Raw genomic sequence first — 17,751 nt, forward strand, 5'->3', positions numbered from 1 at the left:
AAGCATGCAGATGTAGCATTTGTAAATAAATTACATAAGGGTTAACATGTCAAGCAATAAAGATCATATTAGGCATTGTTTGTTTTATGAGACAAAAACAATAATGCGGCTGAAGCCTGCAGCAACATTTGTGAAGTGTATGACGAGGATGCTGTAGATGATAGCCCATGTCGCCATTGGTTCCGGAAATTCCGTGAAAGAGACGGAAGCTGCAGAGATCAATCATGTTCTAGACATCCATCAGAGGTTTTTGAAGAGGATATCAACCAAGTTATATCAAATGACCAACTGATAATTTATATTTAACATTTGAAGAATTATCAACCGTTGAAGAATTATTAGAAAGGTTTTCTGTACACGGAACAATATTAAAAAATTATAGATGTATCAGGCTCTGATGATTGTTAAAATCAATAAATTTGATAGGAGCGTAAAGAGCCAACAGCCAGATATTCGTGCGAAGGTTATCGTGTATTAATTTATAACCATTGAACAATACATTAAAGAACAAACGTTTCAGCCTGTCATCAGGCCTTTATCAATGTTATTACAAAATTCAATAAATACGCAACGCAAAAATTAAATACAAAAAACGAAGTAAATTGACATAATTAACTGAAGAGTAGTTAAAACCACGTTAAAACTGTAATAAAAAAGAGCCAAATGAGAAAATTCCCGTTGCAAATTGAGCGCAAACAGAAAAAAAGAAACAATTTTTACATACTTGTGTTAAACATAGTAGAAAGCTCATCCATACAAGATGGAACGAGGTAGGAGAAAAAACTTAGAACCATATAATGTGATGGTTGAAACCTCAATGTACGTGATAGAATAACGATAAATTCAAGCGATGAAGGATTAGTGAGAGGGCGGTGGAGAAGGGGGACGGAAAGAAAAAGGAGTATGGAGGGGAGGGTATAAGTACCTAGGAGGGGAAGACAGGAATTAATATATGAAAAGAAAAACGATACAATTATAACGGGGGAAACAAATTAATAATGGGGAGATAAGAGTCCGGTAACCGTTCTGTGTCATTTTGATTGTTCAAGCCTGCACGTTGTCTTTTTATGAACACCATTTCGGATATCAATCTCTTTCCATAAGAAGGTTCTCCGTCCAGAATTCTCACATTGTCCCAGTCAAAATCGTGAGAAAAATCCAATTTATGTTTGGATATAACAGAGGAGGAACAGCTCTTTTTTATGTCATTCTTGTGTTCTTTAATTCTAGTATTAAGCTGTCTTTTTGTCTGACCCACGTAAGTTTTCTCACAATCTCGACATGATATCATGTAAACAACCTGACAATGTGAAAATTTATTTAAACTGTCTTTGCCCGTCCGTATGAATTGTGTTAGAACATAAAAAGAACCTAACTATTAAAGCTAAAACACAACCTCTTAGATACGTTTATAATTTGGACCGTAACGATGTATACTACAACAAATCAAACGGTGAACTTGGCCTTGGCTACAGCTCGGATACCAATAACTTTCATGTTGACATTAAATCTGACTCCTTTCAAGAGGCTTCTCATATCGACAACTTTAACGAAAAATGGTTTATTAATCTAACTTCTGTTGAATTTCCTAAAGAAGTCAAACTTCTGTTACAACTGGGTGACAGATTTGGAATGCCTATCACTCCTGCCAATAAAGACAACACCTCCACAATCTTGATTAAGAGCATAGAAAAAAAGCTAGACGAGTTTGATGAGGAGACTTCTTCTGCGATCAGAAACAAATGCATCCAAGTAATGGAGAGATTTTATAAAAAGGAACCTGTCTATGATGCTAATGACAAAAAATTAATCTTTTGGTGGTCTTCTACCAAACGCTTCTTGAGATCTAACTCTAACATCATCATCACCAGAGCAGACAAAAGAAATACCACTGTGGCCCTCGACAAGAATCAATATATCATAGATTTAGAAATAATGTTAGGTGATTCAGATACATACTCTCTACACAGCAAAGATCCTTGCAAAATCTTAACACGCAATTTGCGGGAATTATTAATGAGGTGGAAGAGAAACAATTTTATTGAGGACAATATTTATAGACTCTTAATGACAAGTGATGGCGTCCTTCCTAGAGCCTATGGATTACCAAAAATCCACAAACCTGGTTTCCCACTTAGAATTATAGTTTCCTCCATCAATAGCCCTTTATACGCTCTTTCGGTTTATTTTCATAAAATTATTCAAAAAAGTTTACCCCTTCCTGATAGCCACATTGAAAATAGTTTCGATTTTGTTGACAAATTGAAGGGATTTGTTATTGGGGACGATTTTCAAATTATTTCTCTAGATGTTGTATCCATGTTCACGAACATCCCCATAGAATTAGCTATTGACAGCATTTCTAACAGATGGGTTTCAATTTCCCCAAATACTTCCATCCCTCTCAATGAATTTCTGAAGGGCATCCGCTTGATACTGAGCTCCACTTTTTTTAATTTTAACAACAAAATTTACAAACAAACTTATGGCACCCCCATGGGCTCTCCTTTATCCCCATTGATTGCTGACTTAGTACTACAGGACCTTGAAATCAGTGCGTTAGATAGACTACCTTTTAGGTTACCTTTTTATTACCGTTATGTGGACGATATCATTTTAGCTGCACCTAACAATTCTATAAATTTTATCACTGACGTTTTTAATTCCTACCATGAGAGACTAAAGTTTACTGTGGAAGTTGGTTTGGACAATCGTATTAATTTCCTCGATTTAACTCTGATTGTGAAAAATAACACTATCACATTTGACTGGTTCCAGAAACGTTCTTCTTCAGGTAGATTATTAAATTATCATTCCCACCATCCGATATCGCACAAAAAAGGGACCATTATAAGTTTAACGGACAGGATTTTTTTACTTTCTCATCCTGAATTTCATAACAAGAATTTTACAATTGCAATCAATATCTACTTAATAACTGTTTTTCTATCAATTTTATTTTTTCGACTATACATAATAGGCTTAAGTTTTTAATTCATAAAAAATCTAGTGACATTAATATAATTAGTAATTGTTCAAACAATATTTATGACAATAATGACTTCAAGACTTTTTTTACTATTCCTTACATTCCTTCGGTTTATAAAGATTTTAACTCCATAGCCAGAAGCTTCAATTTAAAATTATCATGTTCAATTCCTAACAATCTAACACAATTCATACGGACGGGCAAAGACAGTTTAAATAAATTTTCACATTGTCAGGTTGTTTACATGATATCATGTCGAGATTGTGAGAAAACTTACGTGGGTCAGACAAAAAGACAGCTTAATACTAGAATTAAAGAACACAAGAATGACATAAAAAAGAGCTGTTCCTCCTCTGTTATATCCAAACATAAATTGGATTTTTCTCACGATTTTGACTGGGACAATGTGAGAATTCTGGACGGAGAACCTTCTTATGGAAAGAGATTGATATCCGAAATGGTGTTCATAAAAAGACAACGTGCAGGCTTGAACAATCAAAATGACACAGAACGGTTACCGGACTCTTATCTCCCCATTATTAATTTGTTTCCCCCGTTATAATTGTATCGTTTTTCTTTTCATATATTAATTCCTGTCTTCCCCTCCTAGGTACTTATACCCTCCCCTCCATACTCCTTTTTCTTTCCGTCCCCCTTCTCCACCGCCCTCTCACTAATCCTTCATCGCTTGAATTTATCGTTATTCTATCACGTACATTGAGGTTTCAACCATCACATTATATGGTTCTAAGTTTTTTCTCCTACCTCGTTCCATCTTGTATGGATGAGCTTTCTACTATGTTTAACACAAGTATGTAAAAATTGTTTCTTTTTTTCTGTTTGCGCTCAATTTGCAACGGGAATTTTCTCATTTGGCTCTTTTTTATTACAGTTTTAACGTGGTTTTAACTACTCTTCAGTTAATTATGTCAATTTACTTCGTTTTTTGTATTTAATTTTTGCGTTGCGTATTTATTGAATTTTGTAATAACATTGATAAAGGCCTGATGACAGGCTGAAACGTTTGTTCTTTAATGTATTGTTCAATGGTTATAAATTAATACACGATAACCTTCGCACGAATATCTGGCTGTTGGCTCTTTACGCTCCTATCAAATTTATTAATATTAAAAAAACTGATGCATGCACTTAGGTTTATCAAAACAGCTAGAACTTTTGCACACACCTAATATTTATGATGATTTATGATTTATTTAAATGGTTGATTTAATTTTTATATAAATTTTTTACAATTTCAACAATTATTCTTTAAAAAATTAATATGTCCAAATATGGATAAACAAATAACATTAACCCTTTTTGTGGCAATATAATATATTCTATAATTGTCTTCTTATACTTTATTATTTAATATTTAATATTTTATGCAAGTATACACATTATTGCGTATCACAGTAATGAGGATACCCTCAGATATCGAGATCCATTTTTTTCTACACAGGGTGAGGCATCTAAAACAGGCTGAATAACAGCTAGAACTAGAATAACTTGTTTGCTTTTGGCGATAGAAAAAATGTATCAATCTTAGTTTCAAGGGGGGCATAATCTGATGTCAATAGTTTTTTGTAGGTGGAAGTGTAGAGGAGATGCAAAGGTCAACTTTTTAGATTAGAAGGTAAGTAAACAAAAATATATTTTATTTAAAAAAATGAAGTTGACCTTCACATCTCCTTGAAACCAAAATTGATTTGATGCATTTTTTTTCTATCATCAGAAGCAGGCGAGTTATTCAAGTGACCTGTTTTAGATACCTCACCCTGTATATTGTGTCTAAGCGAACGAATTCGGAGCAATCAAATTGCTAATCAATATCAACTTTAAATGCTTTTCATTTAAAAACTATTATATTCTTGACATTTTCGCATTAGAATTATTATTTCAAAATGATCTCAGAAATGTACCATTGTGATGCGATTGATATAAAACAGTATGTATTTATATTATTATATAATAAGAAAGATACATAATGAGTATAGATATTTGCGGAAAATAAAATGCAAAAAATTGGTTTTTATGTCGTCACGTGAATGTTTCGTCTAGTTATAACATTTTAAAAATCAGGTAAACATACATTGTTTATGCTATTACGATCAATTGGTCAGCTTAGCAGCAGTAGTAAAATTTGCGCGAATCAAGTGATTGTCTCGTCGGCCGATTACGCCCTAAATCGGGATTTCTCTGAACATCATTGTCAGTAGGTGATATATTATATAATAATTGCCAAAATCTTTACACGGATCACACAGAGCGTACAGAGCAAACGAAGTGTACGAATTGCATTAAAAATCCAGTTTTTGATAAACTCACAATCACTTATTTCAGATAATTATTTTGCAAAATATTATTAACTAATTACAAAAATAAAGTTAACTTTTTCTATATGGCAGTGTAAGAATGTGAAACAACTGGCGCGTCGAATAAGTTAAGATAGCGTTTTGTCTGCACGTTCTTTCTGCCAAAAAAGTCAATGATGCACAAAAACACATATGTAAACAATCTGTACCGTGTATCAATTTCCACTGACAATGATATCTAATGATACAACCATATAGATCGCTCTTCCATCTGGAAAAGAACGATATACATTTTGCCAAATATGTGACTATTTGTATCACTCAAAATCACACATATAGCAAATCGCCTATTGTGTCTGCGAGACGATCGATGACACAGGCCGGTAAGGACTTTACAATTTCCGTTTTGGCCTTAGCATTCTATCGTAACGAGCAGCTTTCTAGAGTCGCTTAGAACCAGCAATATAAATTCCGTTTATCCGTGCCAAACATATCATGAAAAAATCCCGGATTCTCGACGGGCTTGTAAATGGGATTATGCGTTTGAAAAGGAAACAGCGAAAAGGAAAAAGCCAGTGCGAGGTTTCTTGTGTGTCCCACAGACGTTTATATTTTTGTTTTTCTAATATCGGCACGCTTTGACTTGTGTTTCTCGACATGACTTTTATACCGAAATTTAAGAGAAACTCATTTTTTCAACCTGCACTTGCACAAGAATTTATGCGATTTATGCAGAGCTTATTAAGCTTATTTTTTAATATGCAATTACAAAAATTACATATTTTAAAGATTATACATATAATTTTATATACTTACAATGTTATTTGTACATAAAAATAACATACTAAAAGCCGTTTATTTTTACTTGTTATTATTACTATTTTATTAAATTATTACTATTTATAATTATTGCTGTCTCAATGATTGTTTTAACAAAATTAACTTTACATTACCGAACAAACTTATCAATAAAACCGAAATTATAAGATTTGCAGAAGTTTCTTTCTAAATAACAGATAGTGCCGCCATTGTAGACGCGTTCAAAAACGTGAGGGTAGTCTCATTAATAAATGTCGATAACAAATGTTTGCTAACGAGAGTTCTGGAAGAAAATAGGTCGTAATCACGGTGTATATCTAAATTCATATCTCTCGCGTAGCCGGAAATGCGGAAACACCTATACAACACATCCTTATAAATTTACATGGTTTATAAGTATATACACTGTCAACTGGGACAAGTATATAAGTGTATACACAATATAATGACATATATATATATTTTATACGTTTATATAAACAATATATATATATATATATATATATGGTAAATATGCATTTTAGGTCACATCTCATCGATTTTGTCGCCATTTAGATATGTAGGAAAGGTTGTTCTGAGTAATTCCCCGCAAAAATCAAATGGAGGACGGCATCGGTTTAAGAGATATAATAAATTAAAATTTCAGAATTTTAATGCTTCTTTAGGTATTATAAACTGATATTACGAACAGCGAAGTTTATGTACGCTACGGCTACAATAAAAAAGGAAAGGTTGAGGTACTTTCCTTGTTATGGTTACGTTTTTCTTTCCTCGTAATCGTTATTTACTTTGGTCATGAATTAAATATAATATATCCAAAAAAACAGTTTGTCGTATTTTGAGAGCAAATTCTTATCACTCGTACCACATATCAATTCATCAAGCACTTTCTGATAATGATAAAAGACTTCATAGCAGATTTTGCGGATGGGCACAGAAGCAAATAGCACTCGATCCCACATTTTTTGACTGCGTCATATTTAGTCATTCATTCAATTTATTCAGTCAATCGCGATTTAACACATTAGTGTGATTAATATATTATTAATATTTAATATAACAATTAATTAATATATTAATATAATAATATAATATATTAATATATTATTAATATATAATATATTATTCTAATATAATATATTATTATAATATATAATACATAATATATAATATATTATATTATTATATATAATATATAATAATATATTAATATATTATTTATTACAAGAAATGTAGCAAAATGATTGTTGTGTAAAAATAGTTACTTAAAAAAAATCATAAACACAATTTTACGAGTAAGTAAAATATAATACAAATTTATTTTTAGCGATTTAAAACATAACTCAAAATCAATAAATTATGTTGTGTGTTTTGTACACTAAGTAATAGGCCTCTGCAATATTTGTAACTTTCCGAAATTCGAACTTTAGTTCGCTTCTCGATACTTATTACACAGGCCTACAACGATTTTGACCCAGGGACCAGACTAGATGATTCCAAAGGTTTTTGGCACGCTGAAGCTGAATCCGTTGCCCGAATTACCTTATCACGTCAAGTTTTTGAGATATTCTAACCTCAACGTGCGAAAACAGCGATTTTGTTCGATTTTCAGATTAGAATCGCTCAGAAAGGATTTAAGATAGGCCATTTTGACTAACGAATTCGGATTTGGCATGAAAAAATCTATGAAAATCAACCCTCATATCGCAGGAATCACTAAATTAATTGTATGTACATCAGAATTGCAAAATTTAAATTGGCGGATTCAATAAGGCGGACCAAAATTACAAAAAATAAGTGGATTTTTAAGAAACTTGATACCTTAAGATTTTTAATAAATGTTTTAAATGTAAATTCAAATTCAGGCACCTAAAATATTTTCAAATACCAATTTTTATACAAATCCGCTTTTTTTTTATTATTTTGATCCTCCATATTGCATCCGCCATTTTGAATTATTGAATTCTGATGACATATTCGAATTTAATGACCTCAAAAACCTTAAGATACCAAGTTTCTTAAAAATTCGCTTATTTTTTGTAATTTCGGTTTGCTACATTGGATCCGCAAGTTTGAATTTTGCAATTCTGATGTGCATACAACATTAATTTCTGCGACATGAGGGTTGATTTTTATAGATTTTTTCATGGTGAATCCGAATTTGTTAGTCAAAATGGCCTATCTTTAATCCTTTCTGAGCGATTCTAATCTGAAAGTCGGACAAAATCGCCTTTTTCGCACTTTGAGGTTAGGATATCTCAACAACCTGACGTGATGGGGCAATTTGGGTAGCGGATTTGGTTTCAGCGTGCCAGAATTCTTCAAAATCACCTAGTCCGTTCTTTGGGTCCAAAAAAAGTGAAATTTTGCAAGCCTGTGTTATCAAAGTTTCGCGAAATTCCGAAACATGGAAGGTTACCATCGCAATGCATCGTAATAATTGTAAATTTGCTAGAAAGCAGTACGTATCTTTTCTTGAGAGAAAAGCGATTTATTTCCACGACGGTTTAATTTGTTGTATATATGCTGACTTCTTCTTTATAATTCAGAATATAATTAGTTTAGAAATATATGAAAAATAATATGTATTTCATACAATATTATAATAATATTAGTATATATATTATTTATAGGATATAATAAGAATATAATTTTGAAATTATTATTAAAAATTTGATAAGTAAAGATAATGAGCATAATATCAAATAATCCAGAAGAAATTATTTGTTTTGAATTATTTTCTTATTATTATTGCAAAATTACTGATAAATTGCTTTTTAGGTAGTAAATATTCTCGCTAATTGCTGTTTTTTCTTGGTTATAGAGGAAGAGTGGAATCCAGATGGTAAAGGTCGCCAGTCTAACGACACCGGTGAGTGCTGAGTACTAGTATCGTATAAAATTTTATTTGCGAATGGGAATGTTTTGAAATTTTGGGTGGACTTCCGAAAAGCTATCACCTCCGATTTGGCTGATATTCAGCCTAAATACTTATTTTATCTAGTAAATAATATTCCCAAATGGATTTTTGGCGTAAATGCCCCCTCCGCCCCGCAGCCCCTCTAAAAAATAAAACTGTTTTTGTTAATTATTTCAGAAAGTATTCATTGTACGGAAAAAATTATCAAACAAAAAATAAAACTCATAAAAAGTTCTACAAATAAAGTCCTATACATATTTTACCTAACTCCAATATTTACGCCAAAAATCTATTTGGGAATATTATTTATTAAATAAAATATTTAGGCTGAAAATCAGCCAAATCGGAGGTGATAGCTTTTCGGAAGTTTATCCGAAATTTTTTTTTGCATTCTCATTTTTCCTTTAGCCTATATCAATCTTTAATTTAATTTTGAGATATATTAATTTTTATTTTACCACGGATGCAATACGGTATATCTCGTACAAAAAATTTATAAATTACTTATTCATTATATTTTAAGAAATTTATTATTAAGAATATTATTAAGAAAATCTTATAATTCTCAGATTATACATTAAGTTTATGCACATTGCAAATAATATTTTATTGCTGAGTAAATTAGTATTAAGGCTCCTGGGCTCGCCACGGCCATGTTGGCAATCGTGGCGTCAGAGGCGAGGAATTACACGCTGAGAATTCTTGCGTGCCATTTTTAAATAAAAAGATATTTTGATGAAATAACACTATAGATCGCTATAGCACACTTGTAAAATTGTCCGAAAACTATACTTTTCCCTCAACAGTTAATAAACAACAGTAAAATGAATGTGATACGATTCATATCACATTTATTTTACTGTTGTTTATTAACTGTTGAGGGAAAAGTATAGTTTTCGGACAATTTTACAAGTGTGCTATAGCGATCTATAGTGTTATTTCATCAAAATATCTTTTTATTTAAAAATGACACGCAAGAATTCTACTAATGTGTCTTTTTTTGCCTCTGACGTCACGATCCAACATGGCCGCGGCAAGTACCCAGGAGCCTTAATACCATTCAGGATACTTCAGGATTAACCGGCTTAACTTAAAATATGAATTTAAGATTTTGGAGTAAGAAAGTTTCTCTAAAGATTTGTCTACAAACACTTTGTTTAAGAGATATTGATATTTAAACGTTTTGAAGATAGAATTTGATATTATATCAGATTAATAAATAATAAATAAATTAATAAAGTGTTTTAACTATTTTATTACTAAAAAAATATGAAAAATCTGAAAATATGAAACTAACATAATTATAAATTCGAACAAAATTAGAAACTTTATTCAAAGTAATGATCTACAAACATGAAGACAGACTTGGTTTCTATCTCTTACAACATTAGAAGACTATGAACTTTTGTTTCTCTTTCTGTCCGATATCAATAGATGTCATGAAAAATCGTACAGAAAACACCATATCGACCTAATACTGATTGAATATTCATGATCCCAAGCGATGGTTCTGTAGGATCTGTAGCTTGACCCGCCCGTAGTTCTCCAGATTTTACATCATTAGATATTTTTGCTTGGGGTGCTATTAAACGAAAACTTTATGAAACTCCAGTGAATGACGTTCATTCTTTACAACAAAGAATCATTCAAACATATAAAACAATCAGAGTCTAGTGTCATTCTGCCACAAATGCCGTGAGTGACAGATGCCTGTCTCCGTGCTTAAGGCCATCGCTTTGAACACAATTTCTAATTTCTAATTAATAATTTTAAATTATTTTTAATTGAAAATGCACAATAAAGAAAATAAAACATTAATATTTATTCAATAAAAGATAGAAATTGAGCTGCTTAATCGAAAGTGATAACCGTGATAATAATATTGTTCGGATATAAGATAAGATTATTCGAAAGAAACGTGGAAAATTTGCTATTGCTTTTTCGCGTATTGAAAAGTGCACCCGAATCTGTCGCAAATAGAGATAGTCATTACTGTCTTATGAGATCGACTGCTCCACGAAGGGATTATCCAGATTGCATTGCCTGCAATCGCCTTTGGCTCCTCTCCCTTCCTTCTCGTTTCCCTTCTCTTCTTTTCGCCTTCTCTATTACCTCTCGCCTTCTCCTTAGCATTGAAGTAGATGCGCATTACGAGCTTAACTTAACCGTCGGAATTAGCGAGATCTCAGTCAGGTTTCTTGAGTTCAAGTTTCACCCTCTCCCTTCGTTTATTCTCTGAAGTGACTGCGCCCGCCTCGCCGCACACCGTTCGTAAAATTGATACGCCAAGCCTCTCGTCTTTATCGCAAGCCTATCCTGCTGTAACTGCAAATTCACGAAACAACTGTCTTATAGAAGGAAATGCTCCGGATTGTTCTCTCGAGTACTTGAAAATTTGCAACTATAATATTATGTACTAGTATAACATAAAAAATATTACTATACAGGATGGTCTGGGCCGAGTTCTAGCACCTATTCTGTTGAAGATAGAAAAAATGATAGAGATAAAGGTTGAATGGCATAACAAGATATATTTTTCTATGAAACATGATGTTAAACATTCCACCGCGACATAACAAACACTTTGTGATCCGTTTCTTTGTGCTTTTTATCATAGCATCAAGATGATCAGTATTTACGTTTAAACAATTTATTTTAATCTGTTCTTTTAAGTTACTAACGGAAACAAATAAACGCAAATGTACTTTATTCTTATAAACTGTGGTCAACTGATACTGTGATGACTTCAGGACTTTGAGTCCTCAGTTTTACTTAAAATCCGTAATCGTAAAAACGTTTAAACATCACTTTGAATATAGTATATACCTCATTCAAAAATGTCAAATATCTCGTGAAATATTTACTTTTCGAGCACCTTACTCTAATATTTTTATACAAGCTGGTTGAAGTTTGGAACGTTCCTGGCGTGATTCTTTGAAAATAATTTGTTCCATTTTTTCTTTTGCACACAGGAACTGCTAAGTACTACAAAAAAATATAAAAGAGACTGATTTGATACACCCTAAGCAAGACACCTTTATATTCAAAAAAACTCCCTCCCCCCTTCCAGATCATTTAAAACAGCGCTCGGAATTAGTTGCACATTTCGGGCTGATTTCCGAGACGACGCCTCCTGTTCCCCCACTACCGTCCGGCCACTGACGGCCGAGCCGCCGATAGCTCTGGCTCAGGAGCGTTTTATATTAGAAATAGGCTGGATTGTTTAGGCATCTTTCAGGAAATCGTAACATTTTCTTCACTACATAAATAATGTTTATTTTTATTAATACATAATATACAGGGTGTCCCAGACTTACCGTATCATCCGTTAATGGCAGATTCCTGAGGTCATTTGAAAACGAAAATCTTAATATCAAAATGTCGAGGCTACTATAGTATTTGAATGGGAAAAGCTTAAAGTTTACTAATCAGCTTGTCAGAATTTCGCGCGCTCAGAGACATCGCATCTCGAAAGGACCCTTGCACAACACTTTATGTAGCAAATCATACTTCGTACCGATAGTATTGATTTTCTCTCATGACATGAAACGTCATTTGTCAATGGCACGACTGCTTTGACAGTTCGACGCGCATCGTGTTTTAATACAATTTAGAATTTATTATTGTTAGTAAATTCGTCAGTATTGCGAACAATGTAAATAAAGTAAATAAAGTGAATAAGAGCTGAGTGAAGTAAATAAAACGTATTGAATAAAGTGTTGTGCAAGCAAGGGTTCTTTCAAGATGCGATGTCCCTGAGCGCGCGAAATTCTGACAAGCTGATTGGTAAACTTTAAGCCTTTCCCATTCAAATACTATAGTAACCTCGACATTTTAATATTAAGATTTTCGTCTCCTAATGACCTCAGGAATCTGCCATTAACGGGTGATACAGTAAGTCTGGGACACCCTGTATATATATTTAATTATTAATAAAAATAAACATTATTTATGTAGCAAAGAAAATATTACTATTTTCTGAGAGGTGCCTCAACAACGCAGCCTATTTCTTATATAAAACGCTCCTGCGCCAAAGCTATCGGCGGCTCGGTCGCCAGCGGCCGGGCGGTAGTGGGGAAACAGGAGGCGTCGTCTCGGGAATCGGCCCGAAATGTACAACTAATTCCGAGCGCTGATTTAAAACATTTTTGCTACGCCAAGAATGATTTATTCCATTCCTTTTTTTGACACAAAGGAAATTCTGAGATCCACACACGAAATACGAAATAGAACGATCCGATACATCCTGCGAAAGACACTTCACCCTCGAGAAACCTCTCCCAAATCACTTAAAATATTTTTGTTACGCCAAAAGTGATTTGTCTCATTTTTCTTTTTGCACAAAGAAACTTCTGAACGCCATCCACAAAATTCAGTCACATAATTTACATAATATTTATATAAGCATCTCAAAGGTAAACTGTTAAATCACATTTTTTCGAAAATTGAGTTATTGTTATCACAAGACTCTGTATACTCTAATTTTTACCCAATGACAAATGTTTTCAATGAATATTTTCATTTTAATAGAGATGTTAATTGTATAATGTTAAGTCACCAGGTAAACAGTGTTAAGTCACATTAAAATCATATTCCGTACTCAGACAACACAAAGTCGGCTAAAAGTCGACTGTAAGTTGACTGCAGAAGTCAAAAGTCAACTCCAAAGTCAACTTCAAAGTGACTGAATGTCGACTGAATGTCGACGAACGTCCTGATAAAAGTCGACTGTTAGTCGACTTTTCAAGTCGATTTTACGACGACTATAGTCGTTATATAGTCATCTTAAAGTCGACTATAGTCATCTTACAGTCGTCGTACAGTCATCTTAAAGTCGACTATAGTCATCTTACAGTCGTCGTACAGTCATCTTAAGGTCGACTATAGTCATCTTACAGTCGTCGTACAGTCATCTTAAGGTCGATCATAGTCGTTGTACGTCATTTTAAAGTCGACTGTATAGTCGTCGCATAGTCATTTTAAAGTCTATTATTACAAGCTAATGCAGAACAAAAAAGTTAACTCGATAGTCAACTTTTGAATAGTTAACGTTTTACAACTTACAGATAACTCATGATTTAAAATATTATTTAGTCATGATTCATCTGTAAGTTGTTAAAAAATATGAAACGTTAAATTCAAAAGTTAACTGTCAAGTTAACTAGTACATATTTATTGCATACACAATTAAAGCAAAAATGAATATAATGCATAAATTCAATGATGAAGAGGTAAAATAAAATGACAAGGCAATATGTAACAAAAACATTTATTGCTTATTTAAAAGCAACCTGAGCCTATCGCTGGCTCGTCTCAACCATTCCTTAATATCTCCTTCAACCTGAGAGATTGTAGTGCCACGACTTTTCTTCATCACCGTTTCTATATAAATATATTACAAATAAAACGAACACTGTAAATGCATATGTAGATATACCATTTGATAATGTTCTATCGGAAATGCACGTAATAAATGTCCAAATGTATACTATACAGTCGCAGACAATGAATATTTGCACATTATCATGTACATAGAAAACATTATACAGAAGTGATTAAATGAAGTGATGAAATTGCATTATTCTCTACTTCACATTTTATACGTGACAATTGATCAATTATTGCTTTTTTAAACCATAATGAAAATTGCTATCACCATTTATGGAAATCTTTACAATACTTTTTCTTGGTGTTCGTAAAAGAGTTCTTGCATCCTTGGGCAAATCAGTATGACCATATGTACGCAATTTACTCAATAATTCGGACATAGCAGCATGAGAAATGTTGTGCTTACATTTCCATGAACATAGCCAACTTGATAGTTCCTGATTTTTGTCCGTATTTTCAGGAAAATTTTCTTCGCTTTCGTACTCAGCAATTCTTTGGATCTTCAACGCAGGAACATTGTGCAATACATTCGCACTATTATCCGAATTATTAACAGCAGCAAAATTCGGTGGGTGCATGAACATCATGTAACATTACATTCAAGTTTGTACCAACTACAGATGGATACGAAGAAAGTTCTGAAATTGATGCATGTTCTTCATCTTGTCTCTCTAAAGCTCGAAGGCGACGATTTTTCTGTCTCTTCGACAATTCTCGAAAACTTTTTCGCATCTGCCAATATTTATTTATATGTTTATATATTAGTATATTTTTAATATTAATATTAATATAATAATAAATTAATAATCATTATATAATGATCCTGTTTCTTACTCTAAGTCACCCAATTGTAAGCAATGAAATAAACATAAAATACGCTGTACATTCAGAAGATTTTTAAACATGGAAAATTTTCTCATTATAAAACAAACTTTCAGAAGATTTTTAAACGTAAAAAGTTTCTGACTTTTCACAATAGTAATAAATATGTTCATTCATATATTACAGTATAACCTAAAAATCGCGATCCCAGTAAGAACTTGTTTTTTTTCATGCAAATACCCGTTTTTCACTTACCTTGAAAAGCTCTGTGCTTCTTATGGCCAATCGCAATCACTGATATTATAAATGATATCTTCAAAAGTCACAAATCAGAAGAAACGAGCACAAACAAAATATCAGCCAACACAAAAGAATAATATATATGGCAGTAACGTTTGGCGTTTTAGCGCTGGCGAAACAGATACACTTGCGCATGCGTGTGCGGCGAAAACTAGAGTCGCCTTTAAGTCATCTTCAAGTCGACTTAGAGATGACTTACAGCCGACTTCAAATGTCAACTCATTGTCAGGAAATAGTCGACGGACAGTCGACTTTTTATAGTTGACTTTATGCCGACTAAGAAAAGTCGATTATAAGTTAACAAATAGTCACCCGTGTTGTATGGGTAATCACACAATTTCATTTTCTGAAACATATCGAAGTTAGATATTGTATCTATGAATCTGCATCAGAAAAATCTGCAAAACATTATAAGTATTTTATTGAGAGCATATCAAAAACAAAAAATCTTTTTAGATGCTTCTCCTAAAAAAACAAATTATGTTTATGTGACTTAACACAGTTTACCTCTGAGGTGCTCATATGTAAGTATATATGTACTAATATGTATAAGAGTATAAGGGTGTCTTTCGCAGGGTGTGTCGAATTGTCCTCTTTTGTATTTTGTGTAGATCTTAGAACTTCTTCTGTGCAAAAGTAGAAATAAAATAAGTCATTTTTTATGGAGCAAGAATGTTTTAAGTGATTTTGGGGGAGGAGGGAAGTTTTCCAAATATAAGGGTGTCTTATGCAGGGTGTATCAAATCAGTCGCTTTTGTATTTTATGTGTAGCACTCAGAAATTTCTTTATGCGAAAAGAAAAATGGGACAAATCATTTTTGAAAATTTTTTAAGTGATCTGGAGTCATTTTTGGAGTATAAGAGTGTTTTCTGCATGATGTATCGGATCTATGTCTTTTGTGTTTTGTATGTAGATCTCAGAAGTTTCTATGTGCCAAAGGAGAAAGGAGAACAAATCATTTTTAGTGTAGCAAGAGTGTTGTAAGTAATCTGGAAGAAGGTTTTTTGAGTATAAGGGTGTGTTCCACAGAAATGAACAGGGTGTATCGAATTAGTCTATTTTATTTTTTTGTGGCACTTAGCAGTTCATCTGTGCAAAAGGAAAAATGAAACAAATTGTTTTTTAAAAATCGCTTTAGAAACGTTTCAAACTTCAACATACTTTTTATACACAGAATATTCAGAAGAAGAAAAACAAAGATGAGTTGATAGAAAAATATGTCTTTTTATGCCGCTCAACTGTTGCCTCTACCATTTTTATATCTTCAATAAAACAGGTGTTAGAACCAATTGCGTAGATTACTGTGTATAATTTTTTATATTTATTTTTTATATTAATATTATTTTGTCATATGATTGATGTATGTCTGCACAAGTACAGACTTCAATTTGATAATTAATGCAAAAAAGCATAATATAACTGCAACAAAGACAATAGTCAAAATAGCCGAAAGAAATGCAATTATTTTATTATTTAATCCAATGCGTTTATGATAAAGCTATTTTGTCTATTAAGAATAATTTATTTTAATAATAAAAAAAATTTGATGAAAAAGGGCAATCCAATAGCATTGTAATTGTTATATGCAATTTTCAATGAGAATTACACAAAAGACGAAAATAGCAGAAAATAATTTCATACTATGATTCCAATGTCCTATACATATAACAAAATGAAACTACGTTTACGAGAGAAAAGTATGTACTATATTTGTCGTCGCATTTGGATAAAATGTATTTATTACAAAACAGATTGATTATATCTTTGCGCGTTACTGCATTATACATTTTACATATAGGTATTTCATATAATACGCAGCTTTTGCACGCGTGCATCGATTATTATACGCTAATCTCTTATAATAATATAGCAGTCATTGAAATTTATTGCGTTAATGATATATATTTATTATTAGATTTCTGTAATTTAAAACATCCATTTTATACACAATTTTTATTTATATCTCTTTTAATATCAAATATTATAAAGCGTAAAATTATTCAGTTTAATTTATTCAATTAAAAACTATTTGCAAGGATCATATTTGCATAATGCAAATAAGAAGTGAAAATCCTATCATCAACAAATATAATTTATGAGAAATAATTTTTACACATTTATGATATATACTATATGCTCTATTGTCTTCTTATTATTATTAGAGTAAAAAAATTTTTGCCAAAATGTCTGATTTGCA

General features: G+C 32.2%; 1 protein-coding gene across 1 annotated transcript in view; it reads left to right on the forward strand.

Moving 5' to 3' along the window:
• LOC105668643 (uncharacterized) overlaps nucleotides 1–17,751 on the forward strand; it is a 472,083-nt gene that overhangs the window by 265,618 nt on the left and 188,714 nt on the right. Inside the window, 1 exon segment of the mRNA XM_067354097.1 lies at nucleotides 8,948–8,995. Within this exon segment, the coding sequence (XP_067210198.1) occupies nucleotides 8,948–8,995 (48 nt within the window).

Source organism: Linepithema humile, chromosome 4 (assembly GCF_040581485.1).
Source record: "Linepithema humile isolate Giens D197 chromosome 4, Lhum_UNIL_v1.0, whole genome shotgun sequence".
Classification (NCBI taxonomy): domain Eukaryota; kingdom Metazoa; phylum Arthropoda; class Insecta; order Hymenoptera; family Formicidae; genus Linepithema; species Linepithema humile.